At 39.1% G+C, this 24,733-nt stretch overlaps 1 protein-coding gene across 1 annotated transcript in view; it reads right to left on the reverse strand.

Annotated features, from left to right (window-relative positions):
* Nucleotides 1-23,961, reverse strand: part of umad1 (UBAP1-MVB12-associated (UMA) domain containing 1) — a 56,924-nt gene extending 32,963 nt beyond the window's left edge. The window contains exons 1-2 of the mRNA XM_042332332.1: nucleotides 23,886-23,961; nucleotides 23,189-23,293 (exon numbers count right to left, since the gene is read on the reverse strand). Coding sequence (XP_042188266.1) covers nucleotides 23,189-23,279 — 91 coding nt within the window. The 5' untranslated portion in view covers nucleotides 23,280-23,293; nucleotides 23,886-23,961. The remainder of the gene's footprint in view (nucleotides 1-23,188; nucleotides 23,294-23,885) is intronic.
* Nucleotides 23,962-24,733: the final 772 nt, after the last annotated feature.

Below are 24,733 nucleotides of genomic sequence, written 5' to 3' on the forward strand. Positions count from 1 at the left end.
ATCTCGCCACATTTATTTATGTATTTATACATTTGCCTAACTCACCACTCCAGATAACTCATCACTGAGCCATTTCCCTTGCAGTGTTTAGTTATCAGGAATTTACTGCATTTGATAATAGATTCAATCACATTGAATCAGTTATTGACTGAATGTTAGCTGACAATTATTAATCTGAAAACTCCCGCAGTTCCTGCACAATGATTTTCCAGCAACCCTGATCACAGAGTACGATTTGATCATTTAAAAATAGAATACAAGCTGAATTCAACCCAGTATCTAACAACAACAAAATTAAATTTGCATAGCGTCTTTCAGGTCGGAAGGAACGTGCCAAAGCGCTGAAAGTTAAGGGTTTGCACCCGACCTGCGGGATGAAATCAAGATGGGTGGAGGGAGGAGGGGTGTATTTAATACTTAATTTTATCTTGTAAAAGCAACATTCAGAGCTAATTAAATGTATATTTATATACATTACAGTGCTCTGAGAAACTGATTCGCATGAAGGGCGCTACATAAATGCAACTTTTTGTTGCTCGCTGTTGGCAGCTGAAATTTTTCCTATGAGGTAAGCCATTATGTCAAAGCTGCAGGAGGTTTTAGATTCAAAGCCAATCAATAATAGTGACTTAAACTAATCTGTTTCATAATACATTTAAATGAAATCTGTTATGAAAATTTCTCGTCATTTTTGACAAGCAGAGGAAACGAAGAATGTCCTCAGTTGAAAGTCAACATTTTATAATTATAATAATCCTTGCATTTGCTTCATTACATTGTCGAGTCTTTCCATATGACTTCACAGGATTTAGGAGATCTTGATAGTGGGGTAAATCAAAGCAGGATGCCTGACTTACATTTCCCACAATCAATTGCTTTTTGTAATAATTGAGGAAAGCTCCCTACATGCGCTTATTTTGCATAAAAATACACTTTTAACCAGGTAAGAATTTCACTATTTCATTGAAGAGCTGTTCATTTGATTGACTGCTTAATAATATTAAGAACCTACAATTTTAAAACATAGGCCAAGAAAATAAGCAATTCATGTCAATGGGTATTTGTCTTAATGCAAATAAATCATCATCAAGGAATTGCAGCTTCACTGGAAAATTTGATGGCGAAATCAACTTTTATTACAGATGAAAATCATTGTAGAGTGTCAAAATGAAGCTCATTTCCTGTAATATTAACATTTTGAAGAAGCTCATTCATCTCCCACTCATTGCAGCAACTGACCAATGGTAGATATCACATTTCTCAATGCTCACCAGTGACTGAAACCAATTAGAAGCTTGATGTAACTTTGTAGAACCGCTTTAGGCAGCATTACCATGAAGTGACGAATAGAAAGAAAGGTTTGTACATCATAATAATAATTGATATCCATAAAAAAGTAGTATTTCAGTATGTCATCAGACTCAATATTAATACATTCAAAAGTTATCCCCATGACAGGACACCTTCTTAATTACACTGGTGCCCTGTAGTCATTTTTCAAACCAATTGGATTTATTCCTATACATCAAATCAAAACCTGAAAGAAAATACTGACTGCTTATTTCTGTTCATGTCACAGCATTGTAACAGCTCAAAAAACTTGCAATATATGAAAGCTTCTGAATTGGAATCTTTGACGTGGATTTCCTCACATCAATTCTAGCTATGGGAGATCGCAAGTTCTTTGTTTAAATGAAAAACTGGATATCATAAAATGTAGAATGCACAGAACTATTAGTGCAATTCAGTAGTGATTATACAATGAACACTCAATATATTCTTTACTGCTCATCTGAAAGGTCCTGTTCACCCCTCCTCCAGGAGAGGACAGGACAGAGCCAACATGATTTCCACAAATTTTCAAAATGTTCTTGCATCATTCTGAAGTCAAGTCCATTTGATATAACTTTAGTCTCTTCTCAGCACAGAAAGCAATTCAGATAATTGTGCCAATATCAGCTTTATATAAGAGCTACCAATTTGGTCTCACTTCCCTGTCTTTTCCCTATACCCTTTATATTTTTCCTTTCCAAATGTTTCTCTAATTCCCTTTTAAAACCTAAAATGGATGCTGCTTCAACCACCGTGCATCGTAACACATTCTTAATACAGTGGAGCCTCAGTATAATGTGGTGGTTGGGATCCACAAAATCTTTAGCAAGATACAATGGCTGGTTTATCAGACTTGTTTTGGTTCACTCAATTTCAATATTTGATTCACTAATATGAACCTTGTGATTCACCGCCTCATACATTTTGAATTGTATCTGAAGGATTTGTGGTCCGGAGACTGGGAGAAACACCCTTCTCTTTTTAAATAATGCCATGATCTTTAACACCCACCTGAGGGCAGACAGGTGGGACTTCAATATGGTGTCACCACAACATGTTTACTTTTTAAACTCTTGACCTTCTGACAAGTGACATAAAACTAAATTCTAAAAACTAAAATTGCCATACCACGCAAATTAAATTCCATAGATAAATGCAAGTTATTGTAAGAAATATGGCTGAGGAAGATGTAACGAGTGTATAGGTTTGTAAGTGTTGTGCAGTTGAAGAATTAATAATAATAGTGGTTGCATCTGATATAGTGCTTTATCATGGCATTGAGATGTCTCAAAGCACTTCACAGAATATACTGTGAAGTATAGTGATGGTGTATTTTGTGGGTAACAACCAATTGCAGCAGCGTTCCACAAACAGTCGTCATTTAACAAAGCATTATTGGCTGCAGATTACCTGCAACAGTACTAGCACATTTTCAGATGAAATAAACTGGTGGATGACGTAGAAGAAATTCATAATACAGTAAACCACATTATAAAATGCTTCATTGGAACACAGGTTTAGTTATTGAACAGTCAGGTTGGACTCCAATATTAACTTACCCCAAATAAGTGCTTTGAGACATCCTCCGATCCTGAAAGGCGTTATATAAAATGTATATTGTATTGCATTATTGTATATCCCAAACTCAGGAGCTCGCACCATCATATATACCCAGAACATCAAAACACCAGCCAGTGTGGAAGAATCCAAAATGGTTTACTTCTGTGTCTCAAGGTCGCCGTGGATATGACTTGTGCATGTGCAGCTACTGTGTTATACCAGAGCTCAACTGTGTTCAGAGACATATGGACTAATTAAGCACATTGTCTGAGTAACTCCAGATGTACTTAAATGAGTTTAAGAAAAGGGGAGAATAGATTGAAAAACCAATAGCTCATAATGGGATTCATTAATACAAGAACAACTTGCATTCATATAGTGCGCTTCACACGGGGCAGCATCTCGGAGCGCTTAACAGCAAATCAAGAGTTACTAACGGGGCATCCCACAGTAATCACAGGACAATATGCCACATTTGAGAGAAGCCTGCAACCTACCATTACCACATCAGAGCAAATTTCACAGAATGACTGTGACATATTGAGTTACTGGTAGGATTTGCCATTAGCAACTTTGAGCTGCTATTACTGAATTAATTGCAAACTGCCTGGCTTAGTTAGTAGTACTCTCACCTCTGGGTCAGAGGTTGTAGGTTCAAGCCCCACATTGGGTCAGAAGGTTGTCAGTTCAAGTCCCACATTGAGTTCACAATCTAGGCTGACATTCCAGTACAGTTACTGCATTGTCAAGAGCTGCCATCCATCGGATCAGATGTTAACACGAAGGTCTTTCCATCTGTTCAGATGGATATTAAAGACCTCAAAAAGTGAAGGGTGTTTTTTCAGTGTCATAGTCAGGGATCCTCCAGATAAATTGGTTATTCATTTCAAATATGCTTGTTGAACTCTGCTGCGTGCAAATTGGATGCTGTATTTACCTAGAAATACTCACTACACTTAACAGTTACTACCTGTGAAGCACTTTGTGGCATTTCAATGTTAGTTTGTTCAGATAATTTGGCTCAGGAACAGGTAAAAAAAAATCTTTTTTTTACATGTTCCATCCTGGGAAACTAAAACTAGCTGTTTCAGTGGTTCTAATCATCAAGTAAGTTCAACAGATGCTTTCATCTCTCTAATTGATGCACACATCAACATTTCACATGGAAATAATTTGTACTTATTTTCCCTTCTTTTCTTAAGCGCTGAATGTTTATATTATAGTTGCAATCAGAGCAACGTTAATTACAAAGAATGAGTTCGGCAATGCATAAATTAAACCAATTATTCCCTGCATACAAATCGCACGTGGTTGGGACTGCTGTATATCGTGAACATGAGAACAGAAAATTGCAAAGGAACGTAAAACAGTTAAGCACATGGGCAGATCCAAGTGTGAGGTAATACTCTTTGGATATTAGATTGGTGGATAGGAAGACATTCTAAATGGGCAAGTACTTTGGGGAGGGATAGAGGATTTTAATTAATTCCTCATGCCAACCAGTTTCCATATCAATCCCACATCCTCTCCAGGCTGGGATGTCCTGCTCAAGCTGTTTGTCTGCAGATCAGTTTGGAACTGGCAAAAAAAAATGCCTAAAGGCAAGAAAAACTGAATAATGAGGGATAGGCAGAGTCACCCAGAAAGGAAGTGGGGGTTGGGGGGGGGGGGTTAAGGGATTTGGAACATTAAGGCAGACATAGTAGCATGAGAAAGAGTGACTCCAGTAATAGAGGCAGAATAAGACTGTATGAGCGACTAAAGGCGGAAGCAGGCAAAGCGGCAGAAATAGGTAAAAGTAGGGTAGAGGAACCAATATTGCTGGTTTATGAGTAGTACAATACAACTTCTATTTATACAATGTCAAGAGGCCGTCACACAATGGTTTACACAGTAACTATTGAGACTATTGGCTAAAAAGCTCACTCGACAAAGCTGGGGTGATAGGGCAAGGAACCTGAAGCAGGCAAAGTGATCGCTGAGCAGAGAGGTGGAAGAGTCAAGCCTGGACACGGTGCAAGTGTGAATGCAGACCCCAGCAGCCCAGTGGAAGAGGTCAACAGCTAGAAAATTCCTGAACTGATGGAATAAAATAGATGCATATGCAATAGCAATTGGGAATGTCACTCTTCATTTGAGAGTCCATGCATAAATACAGTTTTGAATGTGTATATTACACAAATAAATATATAATAAACCTTGCATTTGGTATAGCATCTTTTTACATCATCAAGTCATCTCAAAGAACTTTGGAGGATTTTACCATGAAGTTTAGTGACTGCATTTGTAGGCAAATCTAAGACCCCACGGATTCTTTGTACATCCATAAAAGAAACAAAAGGTGTTAACTAATCTGACAACAAATGTGGCACAATGCGTATGTCAAGGATGTGCAGCAGAAATAGAAGCCAAATGGCTCTTGCACAGAGTAAAATGTCATCAATGAAATTAGTTTCTAAAATGTGTTTCATTGAAGTTATACCAAGTGCTTCACAGTATACTAAGTATGCTTGAATTGGTCATTCATTATAAAATAAAATCTAATCATCATTTGTATTTAAAATTCACTAATGGAGTTCATAAATTTGATTGCGGTATTAAAAAAGGGTGTTTTATAAATGTATCTATAATGTGCAAATAAATGTTTACTCTTCAAAATGAGCTATATACATTTCTTGTTTCATTTGACTGTCATTGTTTTATGTGCAACATAAACTGGCAACTCAGCTACTGAAGCAGCAAACTCTGACGAGTGTACATTGAAATTCATCTTGATGCTGCACCCAGTGAATCTCCCTGTTATAAGGTGCTTTACATAATGCTTTATATTTTTATGGCTTTGTACTAGCTTAGAGCCTTTATTTATTACCATGACCAACTATAACTGCCACAGCCTCCTTTAACTGACGTGGTACAATACATAATATGTGTGTGAGCCTGTAAAAGTAATTAAGTCTTGTATTTTGAATTTATAAAATATGTATTTTTAAAAAATAACAGCTGCTAGAGAATTAGAATACAAATTAGTTAATGTAATTAATTCTGCATGTGAAGCATTAAACATTTTTTTTGCATCCTGTTTAATCCTTTGCAAATACTGGTATTTTGCTGTCTATTGAAATGATCAAGGATCTACTGAAAATTAAATTCTTTCCATAGTTGAAAAAGCAAAAAGAAACAGCTTGCATTTTATAGTACCTTATGTAGAAAAACTTCATAGGTAATTATTATGCAATGCAGTGAGTATCAGTGGGTAAACACGGCAGTCATTTGCACATAGGCAACACACTGGGAAAAATATTTTTCAAAACCTAGAATGAAGAAAAGTAATTTGCTCACTGAACCAGTTCTTCTCTGTGCACTTGCATGACTACTTCATTATTGGCTCTCTACCTCCTCCTGTTGAAACTCTAACAAGCTGGACACTATCTCCACTCAGCGAACATTGGCCTGCGTCATGTCCATTGCCTGATCCTTCCCAATGATAATGGCAAGCTTTCAGCCTTTCTGCCCCCAATCTCTGGGACCATTCAGAGTCCCTCCGCACCTCACTCATCCGTCCGCATTTTTAAAACCAGTCTTGATTTATCTCTTCAATTGCACTTTTGGTCATCTTTACACACATGCGTGCACGCACTCTCTGGAGCAAGCTGTGTAAAGCACTTAGTGACAACATCCTCGTGTGAAAGGTGTTATCCGACATGTGGAAACCTACTATCATGTTTAAGACAGAGTTAATAATATTAGTAATACTAATCCTTGCATTTGATATAGCGCCTTATCACATCACGTCTCAAAGCACTTCACAGAATATACTTTAAAGTGAACTGACTGTATATTTTGTGGGCGAAAAGCTGCAGCCAATTGCACACAGCACTGTCCCACATACATGGATTGAGTGACCAAATTATTATTATTTTTTTGAAGGGATTATTATCACTAGAAAATCAAACCACAAATTGACTAACCACCGGGTTCCTACTTACTGCTTGGTGAAGTAAGTAAGGGTGTGGAGTAAGGAACTTATCCAGCATTCCGTCCTGCCCGGGAATTAAACCCACGTCCACTTCCTTGCGAGGCAAGGGCTCTAACCACTAAAGCTACAAAGTTCCATATATATATTACAATGGAAATTTCCCTGTGTCAGGAATGGAATTTGCACTCATCCTGCTTATCTAATTCTATGGAGAATTTGGTTCAAATTCGTGAGAGACCCCAGAAATTCTAGGGGACTCCAGAATGTGAGTTGGAGTACACTTGGAGTTTACCCTAATACTGCAAGCTTGTTATTTAGAGCTTGTCACTGTCTGACACGGTTCCCACTGCTTGTCCAGCTAGGACCACAATAGTTATTAGAGTTTTGGATTGCAGGGTTAACAAGAATCAAGTGGAAGAATTCCTGCCCTGTTCTGCCCTCTCCAAGTCCTGCTCCAAGACCATTGGCAGTCAGGCATTCAGCATCTCTGCCCCCACACTTTGGAACTCTATCCCACAATCCCTCGCCTCATCCCCTCTCTTGCCTCCTTTAATTCCCGTCTGAAGACTTTCTCTTTGACCGTGCCTTCGGCCACCCTCCAACTCCCACTCCTCCTGCGCCCACCCCGCCTGATCCCAACTCCCAGCTCGGGTCCAAATACCCCTGACTTTCCAACATGAAGAGCGCTATACAAGTGTAATCTGTTGTTGTTGTTGCTGGCAATCCTGGCTGCCTGATCGGACAACAGCAGAGCTTTTGGGTACTACAAACATGTCTACCTCTGGAACTGGGCTGCAGAATCCACCTCAGAGGGTTGATTCAATTCCACAATTCTTATGCAAGCAAGTCACCTTGGAGCCAATTCAGCTCCAAGAAGACCCCTCCATTTACCTCTCCCTCCCCTGCCTCCTGAGGATAGTCACTGAATGGTCATTTGACATCAATAAGCACAGGTCTGAGCTCTCACTAGGCAGAGAGCAGGTATCAGGAACAGATTCATGGTGAGCAGCACAGCTCAGCATGAAATGAGATGATTGGCACCATCTTCCTGCCCACATCTGACATACAACTTTACCTACTGAGCAATATGTCCGCCAGTTGAAACCATTGAAATAATAATCATTGCATTTGATACAACACCCTTCATATTGGGAGGATGTTTCAGTTGCTTCACAAGAGTTACTGTATAGAGATCCAGTTTCAATCCTCTGTGCCTATGAATGTCGCATTTAAAAAAAAACATGAAGTGAAAAAGCTTACAGAATATAAACAGAACCCAGCTACCGTCTTGCTCTGTGCTCACTGCAATTGTCTCATTTTGATCTCTATTCCTTGCATAACAAGAAATTTGAGTGTATCTGCATGGGTGAAAATGCATTGATTGGTAAGTTTAAAAAGTTTAATTGGGTTATCCTTTATTTTTCCAGCCAGAATTCTTGATTTCATCTTCAGTAGAATTGTCTGTTTCAATCACACTTGGAAGCTATTTTATTGATTTATGTCAATGGAAAGGAAGGATTTGATCTGTAATCATATTTATCAAGAAGCTATTCAAATATATAATTTTTAAATATCAATCTTCTCATCCTTTGCAAATTAAGTGTAAACTCCACTATTTGGATACCAACTCAACTTTAGTCATTTAGAATGACACAGCTAAGCAATTTTGTAAAACTATGAATAGTTGTACCAAAATCAGGTACTCTTTTTTTGTATCTGTGTACTCTTTGTTGTCATCTCTAAACAGATTTGTCAAACAGCCGGTGGAATATCTTTTATATTGCTGCAGAGAAAACCATCAGTAAATGATCAGGTTATACCTCCATTCCCATTTACTGGCCAAACTCAATAGTGCAATTATCTATAAGAGAATCAGGAGTTTCACCTTAGAATTCTATGATAGATTTGTATGAATTGGCGTCAGTGAAGTTTTCTGGTCTGTGAAGCTATCTCATAGAAATAACTCAATAACATGAGATATCGTGTCTCCATTGGAATTGTATCTGCTTGCATTCAGTTACCTACCGAAAGATTCTGTAAACATCCCTTAGGGAAGATCATTATAAGTTAGTCACCAGTCCAATCAATTCCTGAATTTTAAAAAAATTAAACCATTTCCTCCCTCTACTCTTTCTCAAACACACGATTATAAAATTTTACAGTTGTAAAAGATGGTTTCCTCTGCAGCAATACAACTCAATTAATGCAATACTAATTTTGCTACATTTTGTCATTGAAATATATTTAGTTGAAATATCTCATGGGTTTACTGATATCGTCGCTAATGAGTCATTTTATCGTTAAGGTGCACAGTAAAATGCCAGGCACATACAACTGCACCAACATGCATTGGAATATATTTTACATTCCTATCATTGCTGCAGAGGAAACCATCAGTAAATGATCAGGTTATCCCTCCATTCCCATGTATTTGGGAGGAGTCCTGTAGTTCAGTGGTTAGAGCACTCGCCTTGCAAGCGAGAGACCTGGGTTCGATTCCCTGCAGGGCAAAACCTTGGGCAAGTTTCCTTACTCCAAATGCTTGATAATAATCCTTCAAGAAAAAAAATAAGAAATTGGTCACTTCAATTCACGACTGCCTGTGGGACACTGCTGTGCGCAATTGGCTGCCGCGTTTCGCCCACAAATATACAGTCAATTCACTTTACAGTAAATATTGCAAAGCGCTTTGAGATGTCTAGACGTGAAAAGCGCTATATCAAATGCAAGGATTATTATTATAATATTATTTATTGCTACTGGAGAAGCATTGGCTGGCATATTTCTGTCGACTGCTGCAAATGAATGTCACTGAAGAACAAAATGTATGATCTGAACATAAATATATAGGAACTTTTGCATATAGATTGGCAAATTAATAACGCTGAAATTGAATCTGTGCTTTTAGTTCCTTAGGCATTCATCTTGAGGAAGTCTATGATGCATTACACCCATTATATACTGCATGTCTTAACCAGACCTGCATTGAAATAAAATTGGATTCTGGGTTTCAGATTTATTGCAGCAGGTTACTGATTTGCATGTGTTTACGGATTGGCATAATTACCCATAATTTGAACTTTTAACACCCATGGAATCAGCAAAATAGTATTCAAATATAAATAAGGAACCTACAAAATATGCCAGGTAATGCAGTATGCAGTGGCTTCAGGCTTACTACCAGAAGCCTACAGTGTATGGTTTAGAATACGTTCAGCCTGGCAGTTAATAAAACATGCTTCAGTGTTCAGCTACAATGTTGTTTTGGTAAGGCAGAGGCACTTGGGCAGAAATGGATGTGAGGACTAGGGTATTCTTAAATATAGCAGTGGAGACTAAGAGATAAATATTAAAATCACTTGAGTGACAGAAAGTCATTGTTTTTGTCTATCAAATACAAGAACATAAGGTACGAAACAAGAAAATAAATTTCAGTTATCAAACCTATTCCTTCTAATAGATCATGTATAATTTGCACTATAAAGGACTCTTCTCAGTGAATCAATGGATTACTCCCACAAATTAACCACTTAATGTGAAGTCTAGCATATAAATCATTATGTCACACTAAGTCTAGGAGTGACAAATGTATTAGTTAAAATGCCATTTTAGACATACTTGCAAATTTAATACCTTAAAAACTGTATATTCATTTTAATTCAGATGATCATTAAATGCACATTACAGATATATGGTTTGTGATAATTCAAGCTATGCTGCAATAGTCGTGCCTGTGGACTAATTTTCAATGGTTTCATGCAAAGCATTACCTACAACATAAACAATCACTATACTTCACAGTAAATTCTGTGAAGCGCTGAAGACATCCTCCTTACATGAAAGGTGTTATTTCAAACACAAGGATTATCATCTCTGAATGTTGACCTTATCAACCAACTAAATTGCAGGATGTTTCATGCCATTTCCTGCGTGCTTCACATGTGCAAAAGAAGATGTGACATCAGTAGTAATCTAATAACCCGGAAGTTGGTCATTTTAGCTTTCTGAGATGACATCCCTTCCTGTGCAGTAAAAAGGAAATGATGTTAGCGGTGACCCAACGAACAGCAAATCAGCCATTTTACTGTTAGTGCAGGAACTGGACAGCAGCATTACCAACTCCTATCACACCTTCCAAACACTATGTTATAACAAGGCTCCACTATATTTGTACCACCATCTACAGAGTGTTTTTTCAAAATCAATGAGGTCTGAAAGGACTACTTCATCTCCCTCAACTCCTCCATCAGTGGAGTCCTGTAGCTCAGTGGTTAGAGCACTCGCTTTGCAAGTGAGAGACCTGAGTTCAATTCTAGGCACAGGGCGAAACCTTGGGCAAGTTTCCTTACCCCACACACCTAATAATAATCCCTCCAAAACCAAAAACAATAATAAATTGGTCATTTTCAATCTACGCCTGTTTGTGGGACATTGCTGTGCGCAATTGGCTGCCACGTTCGCCCACAAATATACAGTCAATTCACTTTACAGTATATTCTGTGAAGCGCTTTGGGACGTCCTCCCGACGTGAAAAGCGCTATATCAAATGCAAGGATTATTATTATTATCCCTCTCCAAGCCACCTACATCTCCCGCCACCCCTGGAAAAAAATCTCCCTCCACTCCTTCTCCGCTGCCCTACATCTGAACTCCTCGTCACTGCTCAGAAACAAAAACGGTGGCTCGTAGCTATGACCTTGCTGTGTGCAAAATAGCCACAATTCCAGTTGATATTAATTTTTTGTGGCACTTTTGGTATTGCAAAGTTCTTACAGGCATCAACATCACGCACAAACAATGGTGGCGTGGAATGGGAGGTGGGGCGGGTGGTGTGGAGTCGCACACTCAAAACCAATCAAGGACTGTGCATTTTTTCCCTCTTAATACCAAAAGCGCCATAAAAAATTATAGAAGTGATTCAAAGGGCTGATGCTTCAAATGGAATTGATATTATTTAATCCTCTGCATATGACTGTATAAATGTCTACAAGATCACATCTCATTTCATTTGTGTGCTTGCTTAGCGAATTCCAATATTTATTCCAGTATTTATTTATGTTTGGTCTGGGTTCTATAATTTTGCTCTGGGATATATAATGAAGGATGAAAGATTAGATAGGTATTCTGGAAGCTTTCTTGATTATTTTTGGCCAACAGACAAAAATGTTGCAGAAGCTATGCTCAGATTGATGATTTGGGTGAAACTCATGTTAGAATGGATTGTATTATATGATGAGCAGACTTGATGAGATAACAATATTTCCTTTTATGTCCCTTCAATTTACACTGGGAATTTCTTGAAAAGCAATATTCTATATGTGAAATGTATATGACAGCAATATGCAATACCACAGATTAAATTCCAATGTAAATTTTTAAAATTACATTTTTAATGAAGAAATCAGAGGAGCTAAATCCTATTTTTTGCATCAAAGGGCAAAGATTGGGAACTTTTGAAGTTTATGATTCTGCTGATATAACCAAGAGGAAATGTGAGTTGCATTACTCTATAGCAGTTTGTAAGCACAGTACACATAACAAAGTGGACCTATTAGTATTTTTGAAGTTTGTTATTCAATACAGCACCTTTCACATCAGAAAGATGTTTCAAAGCGCTTCAAAGGATTTACTGTGGAGTGCAACGGTTGAATTTTTTAAGCAAACAAGGCAGCCAATTTGTGCAGAGCAATGCCCCATTAGTAAATGGCCAATTTTAACTGAGGGATTGTTGCCCAGGGTAATGCTACCTTCTCTTTTCAAAGAATGCCATGGGATCTTGTAGCTCAGTGGTTAGAGCACTTGCTTCGCAAGCGAGAGACCTGGGTTCATTTGCTGGCAGGGTGAAACCATGGGCAAATTTCCTTACTCCACACGCCTGATAATAATCCCTCAAGACAAAACAACAATAATAAATTGGTCACTTCAATCCACCAGTTTGTGGGACACTGTTGTGCGCAATTGGCTGCCACATTTCGCCCACAAATATACAGTATATTCTGCGAAGCGCTTTGATACGCATAGAAGACGTGAAAAGCGTTATATCAAATGCAAGGATTATTATTATCTTTAATATGTACTTGAACATTATATGTACTTGAACAGGCAGACAGGACCTCAGTTTAACGGTTTATCTGAATGAAGGTACCTCCAACAATGCAGCACTCCCCTTGGAGTGTACTGGAACGTCAGCCTACCTTGTTGCTATATAGCTACAACCTTAAGTCACAAGAGTGCACTGACCCCTTTAAATTGTCTTGTAGTACAGATGCTGCAATTGTTTTAATCATCACATGGGCTTATGCAAATCTCGACACTTTCTGTAGGGGAAATAAGTTCCCAAGCAATGGGACTGTATGGAAATAACTTGGCAATAAATGGGCCTCCTGACCCTCAGAATTTGGCACTTCTGTGTAAGGAGGTCTAAAAATGGAAATTTACCATAATGATACAAAACCTTTTGCTGGTAGCACAAATAAAAGAGTAAGTGATAATCAAAGAAAATCAAATATGGTAATGGAATTCTTAGCTCATAATAATCCTTGCATTTGATATAGCGCCTTATCACATCGTCGAGACATCTCAAAGCATTTCACATAATATACTGTAAAGTGAACTGACTATATTTTGTGGGCGAAACACAACTTAATGAATAAGAAGGTTGCATTGTACGAGGGTCATAAAGCTGTTTCCTTAAAAAGGCTATAAAAAGAGAATAACAGCTCAGGGCATTGCTACCACATTACAAAGAAATAGTATTGTACGAAAAAGCAATGATTCTTTGGAAAATGGCCATTTAACAGACCCTGGCCAAGTTCAAGTTTAACCTGATATGGAAGGGCAGCTGAGATATGCTTGAAAGCTACCTGATAATTTTGATGGACACTGTGTAGTGATTAATAATAATAATCATTTGAGATAGCGCCTTATCATGTCTTCGAGACATCTCAAAGTACTTCACAGAACATACTGTAAAGTGAATTGACTATATATTTTGTGGGTGAAATGATTAAGTAGAGAAAACAGAGAATGGTTGTGCATTTGTCCACAATTTAATCTGACCCCCTTTCGCTTTCTACAGTATGAACATGGCTTCATACAGCAAGTCATTAAATGGCCACGGTATAAATGTTTTGATGGACAGTAGATAACAAATTGCCCCATTGTCTAATTTATTCCACAACTGCTTGTATTAGTAATAATATTAATTTACTCTTCACAAAAGATTACTATACAATTCTGCTATAAGTAGGTGGGAGCCAATGCAGTTTGTGGGAGGAAATCAGCAATTCAATTGGACTTTTTCAAAGAAATGACAGAAATGCTAGACAAATGCAATTTGGTTGCAAAAGTGATGTGTACCAAATATCCCAAACAAATCCAGCAGTTTACAAAATTGAATGGTCTGTGACATACAATATGTGCAATCCTCAACCCCTAAAAGGTTAAAAACTGTTGGAAACCACATTTTCTTTGGGCTGAATGACTCATTTGTGCAGTAACATTCTATGTGACTTGAATTTGTGAGCACCGGCTTTTGGACTGGTCTGTGCGGATATCTACAAAGATTTACAAAGAACGTACAGTACAGAAACAAGTCGTTGGACCCAACCAGCCTGTGGTAGTAATGCAAAGTATAGTAATATTTATATTCCACACAAATCTCCACCTACTCCTTACTATCTCCAATGCCCTTCTTTCCCCTCTCCATCATGTGAAAGTCTTGCTTCCTCTTGAATGCATCTACACTATCTGATCCAACCAGCATTTCAGGCAGCAAGTTCCACAATATCACTACCCTCTCCATGAAGTATTTTCCCCTAAATTCTCTTTTAGATCTGTATATTTCTAAGACAAATATCATGACATGGCACAATGTAATTTAAAGACTTTCCAGATGAGCAGATATACACCCTTGTTTTTCAGAATGCTATTAAAAATCCTGCAATGTATTTAAAACTACTCAGTTTTTGTACTACTTCATCTTCAGTCTTACAAAAAGGTAATTTCTCTAGTTTAAAAATGGCACTGATAGTCTAGCAGGGAGCCTTAAATATTGTAATATTGTGACATTCCAAAGCTTAAAAATTATCAATTGATTTTGAGTTACAATTCAATATATGTTTACTGGTGATACTGGGGGTCTTAAAACAAAATAGAATCCTTGCTTCTAAGGATTACCAGACAGAAATATTTAATACATCCAACTTTAATTTCAAAAATGTTTTCAACGACTTTTATGCAATAAAAAAACAGAAATTAATAAACCTCTACTAGTCATAGTCATCTATCATATGTTTTGACCAAACCCAGATACAACAACAACAAGATTCCATTTATAGAGCGCCTTTCACGTCGGGAGGACGTCCCAAGGCGCTGTACAGTTGGGTCATGACCCGAGCAGGGGGGAAATGGTCAGGGTGAGGGGAGGGAAGGGAGGGAGCGAGGAGGGGGGAAATGGTCAGGGTGAGGGGAGGAAAGGGAGGGAGCGAGGAGGGGGAAGAGAGTCGAGAGGGGAGCTGAAGGCACGGTCAAAGAGAAAGGTCTTGAGACCGGCCTTGAAGGAGGAAAGGGAGGAGGCGGCGAAGGCACTGGGGGATGGAGTTCCAGAGCCTCGGGGCTGAGAGGCTGAAGGCCCGACCACCGATGGTAGGGCGGTTGGGGCGGGGGACGTGGAGCAGACCGGAGCCAGAGGAACGGAGGGTACGGACAGGTAGGTAGGGGGATAGGAGGTCAGAGAGGTAGGATGGGGATAAAATGGATTAGAAGCCTAGTGAGTATGATATACACAAACGGAAATGCTGTTTATTTTGCAGAACCAAGAAATAATTACTCAAACATAGCCAACACTTCAACAAATTAACTTTATATTAATTAAAACATTTTAAAAATTAGATGAAGCAACAAAGTCCATAGTGCAGGATTTCAACCAGGCTGAAAATGTGAGAATATACTATCAATATCAAGTTACATAATGGAGAAGCTGAAGTATTTAAAAATACATAAATAATGGTAATATGAACTTTGAGTTTATATTTCTAAAGGGCATTTTTTGAAAGAGGTTATTATGAGGGAGAAAACCACAAGCCAAATGGTTTCCTATAACTGCAACTTGGTGATTCTACTGGATTTTTAACTGTAATTCTAGTGGCGTATGTTGCTACTGTACATATAGACCATGCACCTGAAAAATCCTTGTACTACTAGTTACACAATTCTAGAAAATGTCTAAAACTTTGGAGTTATGTTCAGATACTTAAGATCTATTAAAGACAGTTTTTTTTAAATCGACAAAACAAAACCCTCGGTATTTTGTTTCTTTCCTCTCAGGGGAGAAATGTTGGATCAAAAAACAGAAGTAAATGGGGGAAATTTGAAAAAAAAGCAGAGTAAATTCAGTGAAATAACTTCAGGATTTATATTGGCACATCAGTAACAAAAAAATCCAAATACTAATCAAACAGTCTTTTATTGATGAACCCAATTATTGGTACAATAGAAAGCTGATTATCCACACCAATTGTTCAGGAAGCAAACAGGGCTGATAAATCAATACAGTGAAACTCTGATTACTTATCACTTGAAATAGCTCAAATGACGACTTATCAGAGTTGCTGAGTTATCCAAAGTATCATTGAAGTTAGTCATACTGTATATGGGCTTCCCTGTAGCAGTACTTTATTTAATAATAGCATGGTCTCTTATACATAAACATCATGCAATATGCATATACACTTGTATTAGACACTGATTTTAAAAAACAATACAATGGTATTAGATACTTAAATTAATATAAAATTACATATTGTTATTCCCCGATCAAACACCCGTGTGGGTACTTGAATCACAGCAGGAAAGAAGGTTCTTTACATTTCTGTATTCAAAATGCTTGCATAAGTTATTAAGACATTTAGCAAATACACGAATGCAAGAAACTGAATAACAGAGACGCATATATGATACTGTTACAATAATTGGTATACATTAAGTGTACTGATACATAAACTGCAAGCAAGCTGATAACACAATGAATAGCAAAATTGACCACTGACACAAAATAATCTTATCATTAAATGTAATCCTCAGCATTTATACTTTGTTGCAATTGCAGATTTGACTAGTTATCAGAGGTATTTTACATGGAAACACTGTCTTAAAACCTGACAAATTATGAGATATCTAGGGCATCCAGTTATCAGAGAATCAAAATTAACATTTTAAATTAACAAATTAACATTGCTTATGGGAGATAGCTGGGATATTGAGTGAGTGGCGAGTTACCAGCGCCTTGGGACGTCCGCCTGACTTGAAAGTCGCTGTACAAATGTAATCTTGTTGTTGTTGTTATCTGGGGTTGACAACTTATCCCGTGGCAAGTTATCAGTTTCACTGTATTACACAAAATACAAATTGCTACTGTGCTGACTAAAATGTGATTCTAGCAGTTTATATTGGCTCTGAAGTACCACATTTTGCCAACTCATAGATTACAATAAATGCAATCCTTACATTTGATATAGCACCTAATTCACACAAGATATTTTAAAGTGCTTCACAGGATACACTATAATGATACAGCATGAAGGGGGAGAGCCTCTGATCTTCGTAGATGAATGCAGCAGCCAAATTTGTGCACAGAAACAACCCACCCAGACAGCCATCAAGTTGAGTGATCAATTTTATATAGGGGGACATTAGGGGAAAACCACCTTCTCCTTTTCAATAGTGCTATGGGATCACTAAGATCCAGGTGGATGGGATTTCAGTTTAACATCTTATCTGAAGAACGGCACCACCAACAATGCAGCAACCCCCAGCACCTCATTTTAGTATCAGCACAGACGAAACAAGTTCCAAGTCCTAATGCGGGTCTCGAACACACAATCGGCTGAATCAAAGGCGTACATGAATAATGGATTCAATGCGGTGAGTAGTCACATTCCCCAAATGTTTCCCTACTCCACACGCTTGATAATAATCCCTCAACAAAAAAAATAATAAGTTAGTCACTTCAATTCATGACTTTCGTGGGTCGCTGCTGTGCAGAATTGAATGCCACAAATATACGGTCAATCCACTTTACAGTATGTTCTGTGAAGTACATTGAGACGTCCAGAAGATGTGAAAAGTGCTATATCAAATTCAAGGATTATTATTATAAAAACAATGCATGTACAGCACTGAAACTCGCCAGTTATTTCAGGATTAGATCAAATTCAGAGGAAAAAAGATTTATTCATTGACTTTCAACAAAAATGGGGGTATTTTTCCGTGAAAAAAATCAGTAAATAATGACTACTCATCCTTTTATACACACTACACGGTGATTTAGAAAAGGGAGGACTTGTGCTCCACATAGTGGAAACATGGTAAAACGCAACTTGTCCAATAATTCCTGGACAGGGAAGGAAATTAGATTGGGCAAGTGAAAACATTTGAAACCATCACGGCTCACATTCCTTCCTCCTGATAACTAGTCACTCCAAGGAAAAAGGGCTCAGTGACAAGTTATCCAAAGTGGTGAGAACGGTATATATATTATAAATATATATATAGACATAAAAAAACCACATAATTAATGCGGTCAGAATGATGACTTAATGGGTAGTTACTAGTTAAGCTTTCTTGCAACCTCACCAAGATAGTTGTTTTTAACATGGGCTGACGAGGATACTAACTGCCTGCTTCCACCTCGCAGTAATTCAGTCTCCAACCACTATACCGCACAGCAGCAGCCATAATTCGGAGCTCATTGTGAATATTGCAGAAATTCAGAAATTTGATTGAAAAAAAATTAAATAACTTGTTTAACATTACAATTTTGTAAAATTTATAAAACATCCTAGATTAAAAACGCAATGCCCACTTATAGTTGGTGCAGAAATCAACAAGTAGATGAACATATTCTGCTGAGGGCACACAACAGCCTTTCATGCGATGTGATCGTACAATTCAATAGCATTAAAAAAAATCTCAGAGGAAAACCTCACTAGATTTATAACAATAGACCTAAACCAAGTCTGCACATGTCCAGCATGTAAAAGGCATTAATGCAGCTACATTCTCCAGTCATTTCAGCTTTCTGATAACTGGAACATCATGCTACAATGCAAAAGTAACAGCATTCCCTCGTCATTTTGGTTTTTTGCTAAGTGTAATAATAAACATTTGTTATCAAGCTACAAGAACTTCACTTTAACAACTGGCACAAGTTATGTCGAGTTTGCACGCAGTACTGATTACAGATAAGCACAGAATTCCTATGGGAATAAGCACTTGAATGGAGAAAATAGGCTTCTAAGAATTACACACAAGAAATCAAAAGCAAATAATCTATAAATGTTCCCTGGGGAATGAGTTGCAAGGTTGTAATTTAATAGATGCCCTAAACCAAGATTGCCCATTATATGTCCCCCTTCCTTACACTTCTGTGCCCCCATTTCCCCCTCCTCCCTCACAACCACAATCACCCAGGTGAAGTTCACCACTTGCTGCCTCAATCCCCTTCCTACCCAGCTGCTGGCCACTCAACTGCCCCTTCTCTCCCCTCTGCTAGAAGACACGGACAACCAGTCTCTCTCCTCAGGTTCAGTTCCTCTCCCCCTGAAAACCACTGTTATCACACCCCTCAAAAAACCCACCCTCGATCCCTCTAATCTCACACACTACCGTCCCATCTACAACCTACCCTTCCTTGCCAAAGTCCTGGAATGCATTGTTGCAGGTCAACTTCGGTCACACCTCTCCCTCCACTCCCTCCTCAAGCCCCTGCAGTCTGGTTTTTGCCCTGCCCACAGCACCGAGACAGCGCTTGGCAAAGTCACAAATTACACTCTATCTGTGACCAGGCCTCCCTCTGCCTCCTCGTCTTCCTGGATCTCTCAGCCACGTTCGACACAGTCGACCACGCCATCCTCCTCCATTGACTCTCCTCCATCATCTACCTTAGTGGGACCGCACTCGCAAGGTTCGAGTCCTACTTAACCAACCGCCTCCATTTCATCTCAGCAAATAGTTTCTCCTCCCGCCCCCGCCCGGTCACCTGCAGGGTATCCCAGGGCTCCATCCTTGGCCCTCTTCTTTTCCTTATCTACGTGCTCCCTCTGGGCAATGTCATCCACAGACACGGGGTAAACTTCCACATGTATGCGGATGACACACAAATCTACTTTGCCTCCTCCAGTACCAACTCCAGTTCCACTGATGTCCTATCAGCTTGTCTGGCAGACATCAAGGCCTGGATGAGTATAAACTTCCTGCAGCTGAATGTGTTCAAGACGGAAGCCATGCTCTTTGGCTCCCATCAACGTCTTCACTCCTGTGTATCTAAACTCCTCAACCTCCCTGGGCTCCCCTCAGACTCACCGAATCAGTGCGCAATCCAGGCGTTCGGTTCGACACCCAACTATCCAGTCCCTGACCAGGACCGCTTTCCTCCACCTCCGCCACATTGCCCGCCTCCAATGGTACGTTACCCCAAATGCAGTCAAAACCTTCGTTCAAGCGTTGGCATCTTCTGCTTGGATTACTCCAACGCGCTCCTCACTGCACTCCCCAGCTGCACTATTCAAAAGATCCAGCTCATTCAGAACTCTGCCTTTGCGACTCCAGCGCTTTGGGACGTCCTCCCGATGTGAAAGGCGTTCTATAAATGTAATTTTGTTGTTGTTGCTGCCCGCATACTGACCCGGACCAAACTCCGTACCCCCACCTCACCAGTTCTGGCCAGGCTCCACTGGCTCCCCATCACCAAACTGATCAACCTCAAGATCCTCACACTCATGTTCAAATCCATTCACTCCCTGGTACCTCCCTACTTCTCCGACCTCCTCACTCCCTAATCCACCACCCGACGCCTCTGCTCGACTGGCACCGGCCTCCTGCTCATCCCTCGCACCCTTCACCTCACCATCGGAGGTTGCGCTTTCAGCCACAACACCGCCAAAACTCTGGAACACTCTCCCTCAATCCCTCTGCCTTGCCCCCTCGCTCCCCTCTTTCAAGTCCTGCCTGAAGACTTTCCTGTTCAACCGTGCTTACGGCCATGTTCCCCCTCCCCCCGACTCGGAGTCAGGCTCTGCCACTGTCAAGCGCTCTGGGACACTACCCTGCGTGGAGGGCACTATATAAGTGCAAGTTGTTCTTGTTGTTGTCCCACAGGTTAATGACGCTCCTCATTTGTACTTGTGCAGAAATTCTTGGTTATTTGATCTACAGAATAGCTTGTTTCATGTGTGACAAGTCGGAAATGTTGAGTTAAATGTTTCAAATGTCTCCTTTATTCTAAATAGCAGCTGGCAACTCAGGCACTTTCCAGTGGTTTTCTATGATACCTTTGCTTTTTTGTAAAGATGTGAAAATCCTGAACCCATCAACAGCAACCAGTTTAATAAATTATTCATGTCTGTCAGTAGTCAGAGATCTGATATAGAACATATCTTGCAAAGTTCTGTATCGGCACCTTCTATATTGGTCTTCAATAGTAAACATTGATGTTTAGGGAGTCTGGAAACTTTGGCATATCTCATGTCTGTAAATGGCTAATTGCAGGAATGATTTTATGTTGCCAGGAGACCTCCAATTCCAAGAATTCCTTGAGTATTTAATTTGTTAAGTAAGAGTTAAAAAGCAGGGCTTCAAAGCAACCACGTTTTTGAAAACTGCTGTTTGAACAGGATGGGAGTTCTCTGTGTTTCTTCTCTCTCCAACCCCCACCCACCCCTGCCCCCATTCTAGGTCAACGGGGGAGAATTCTGTCCCTCATGTCAGACCATACTTGAGGGAAAGGAATTTCAAACAGGAAGATGACAAAGATTGATTTGGGAATGCTCTGAAAAGAACTTTTGTCAATGAACTCAGACTCACACTGAATCAAGAGACCTTACTGAGGGTGTCCGAGTCATTATGGACTTGCTCATTGTGTTTAGATTATGTAGTGTGCTTTTAGTAACTGCTACTTGTGTTTCATTTTGCTAACTGGTGGTATGTAAAGACATTAATAGCTATAGGTTGTGAAGGAATATCCAACATCTCGAAATTAATTTGGTAAGGTGGTGCAAGACAATGCAAAATCCACTAAGAAGATTAAAAGTAAATAATTGTGAGCCCTTAAGTAAGTAGGTCTACAAGGGCAGAATGTTAACAGGTTACATAGCTTTCGTATCATAGACAAAACCATGCTAAAGGAAGGAAGAGCTGTTTTATCATTAAAGAAACTACACAAAAAAATTAGTATCCCTGAAATCAGAGCTGCATTTCGCCATTTCACTTACTTACTATCGCAATGCAAACCAAAAATCTAGAGTTCAGTTATTATAGTCTGGATCAGTATTTAAATGTGTACTCAGCCAATCTAATGACTTTCAAAAATAACTTGCACCCACCTCCAAAAGCCAAGTGGGTGTATCAAACTTAAAAATGGCTTTATAAAAGGTTTTTAAAAAGTTAGGATATGGTAAATTAGATAGGAAAAAGGTTTTATTTTAAAATGAATTCAGTACAAAAAAAAGACTGAGAAAGGAGAGGAAGAGAAAGAGGAAGAGAACAAGAGAAACAAATTGGTAACAGGAAAAGAAAGCACAGTAAAGTATTCAGAAATGATAAACCTTTTTATTTTAGAGTGATTCTGTGAGAACGGCCCCAGTTGACTGTGGGTTCACATAGAGAACAGGCCTCATGTGGACTTGAGTTAACCTGAGCACTCCGGGACGCAGTCTTGTGTGAAGAACGCTATATAAATGCAGGTTGTTGTGGTGGTGGTGGTGCTCAGGTTCTGGCTTTCTCAGGTTGACTAGCTTTTTGAAACGACAATATCTTTAAAATGTTGGAAAATAATGAGATTCACCGATTGACTGAATCGAAGAATAATACTTGCCATTAACATAATGGTGCAATTTGTAAACAAAACAGAACCATGCTTGCTTGTTAAATAAAATGTTACAAATCTTTACTATTATTGAAAAAGCAAATTTGTTTTAAAAGAAACTACTGAAGTAGTAAACACTGAAGTAGTCCACTGTTTACTTCATTTAATTCTAAAGTTCTTCCAAAGTTCAACCAAATTGGATCCTTGATATCTTTAAATCTAAAATATAACAAGCTAAGTACTAACCCCTGGAAATTCAGTGCTTCTGTGAGCAAGGGCAGGCAGGTTCAAATTGTATTGCACAAAGTTCCCAATAATAAGCCTTGCCATTCAGAGGCTGCAGCATCTCCCAGTAATAGATGGAAGAGAAGTCGACGGAAATATCACACATTAGCAGATATAACAGAGGATTCGCTTGCAAAAAATGAGCTAACATTTCAATACAATAGTTGACCTACCTAGAAGAATAAATCCATCTGCCTCCTTCTCAGATGTTGAGCTTTTCTTGGGCGACTCTGTGTTCTTTCGAATTCCCAGAAAAGTTAGCATTTCACTCTCCAAGGCTGAAAGACAAAAGCCTAATTGCTGAAACCATACAATTAAAATCTAAAGAAAACCACGCAAGCACCTGGGATTGTTAAAAAATATATTTTTAAAATACTCGTGTAAATATTCTGACTTTTACATGAAAGCAGATCAACCAGATGTTAAGATAGCTTAGTACTCTATCTCTTTTCTGTCATTTACGAGTCTGACAAACATGGTAATTCTTGCACTGCTTAGGAATCACGATTTCTAGCTGCCGAGAAATCACAGAAGCAGAGCTTCTATTTGCTCTTAGCACACTGACTTTTCACCTCTGGGAACGGTGTTTGAAATCAACCCAGATTAGGGTGAAAGTCTCCTCTGTCTGTGGACTGTAAAAGCTCCTGTGTGAAATGAATCCAGGAGTCTCAACTGAATTCCTTGTGGGCTCACAACACAAAACTCCCCTTAATTCAGCACTCAATTTGCATCTCACTCATAGAGGCCGCAGGAAGTATGGTGTGGGAAAATTACAGAGATATAGTATGAGACATTCTCCTCAAATTGAGGCTTTGGAACATTGTCGGAGCAGAATAAAAGGCCTACTTTACTCTGTATGCTATAGCTCACCTATCCTTACTGTACACCCATGCTGACATTGGGTTCCCAAATGGCAAAAGTCTTGCTTTTCCAGGACTAAAATCCCGCACCTTTATCAAGGACAAAAATCAAGAAAAGGTCCAATTGTAAATTCAAAGAAAAACCTCAACGTAACACTACTAGTAACTGTTTTGGTATTTGTGAAAGTGCTGGGGTTTAACACAGGATTGAAGACCTACTGAGGAGTCAGGCTGCCTGGTAATTGTTTTTAAATCCTTAGATTATTGTAGACGCACATGACTTTATTGCCCCAGGCATATTGCCTGGAGACAGTTCAACCCAAGGGAATTCCCTCATTCACTGGAACATTTATAATCCTTGCATTTTATATAGCGCCTTATCACATCTTCGAGACGACTCAAAGCACTTCACAGAATACATTGTCAAGTAAATTGACTGTATATATTCTGGGCAATTCACGGCAGCCAATTGCGCACAGCAGTGTCCCACAAACAGTCGTGGATCGAGTGAACAAATTAATTTGGGATTATTTCCCCTGGAAAAGCGATCTGCCAATTGACTAAATATTTACTGTTAGGTAAGCAGAGGCGTGTGGAGTAAGATGCCCAACTTGCCTAACATTTTGCCTGCCCAGGAATCAAACCCAAGTGCTCTCACTTGCGAGGCGAGTGCTCAAACCTATACGGGACAGGACTCCCAAGATTTTTATATATAAAAAGGTCCTTTCAGCTTGATAAGAGGTTAGCAGATCACTGAGGTAGGAAGGAATAAGTTGGAAATCAACTAAACCTACAATGTTTACAATTATGTGAGCTGAGCGAAGGAATACAGTAAAACTCACACAAGTCTTATCTTTA

This window comes from Callorhinchus milii, unplaced genomic scaffold, assembly GCF_018977255.1.
Source record: "Callorhinchus milii isolate IMCB2004 unplaced genomic scaffold, IMCB_Cmil_1.0 Scaffold2, whole genome shotgun sequence".
In the NCBI taxonomy this organism is placed as follows: Eukaryota; Metazoa; Chordata; class Chondrichthyes; order Chimaeriformes; family Callorhinchidae; genus Callorhinchus; species Callorhinchus milii.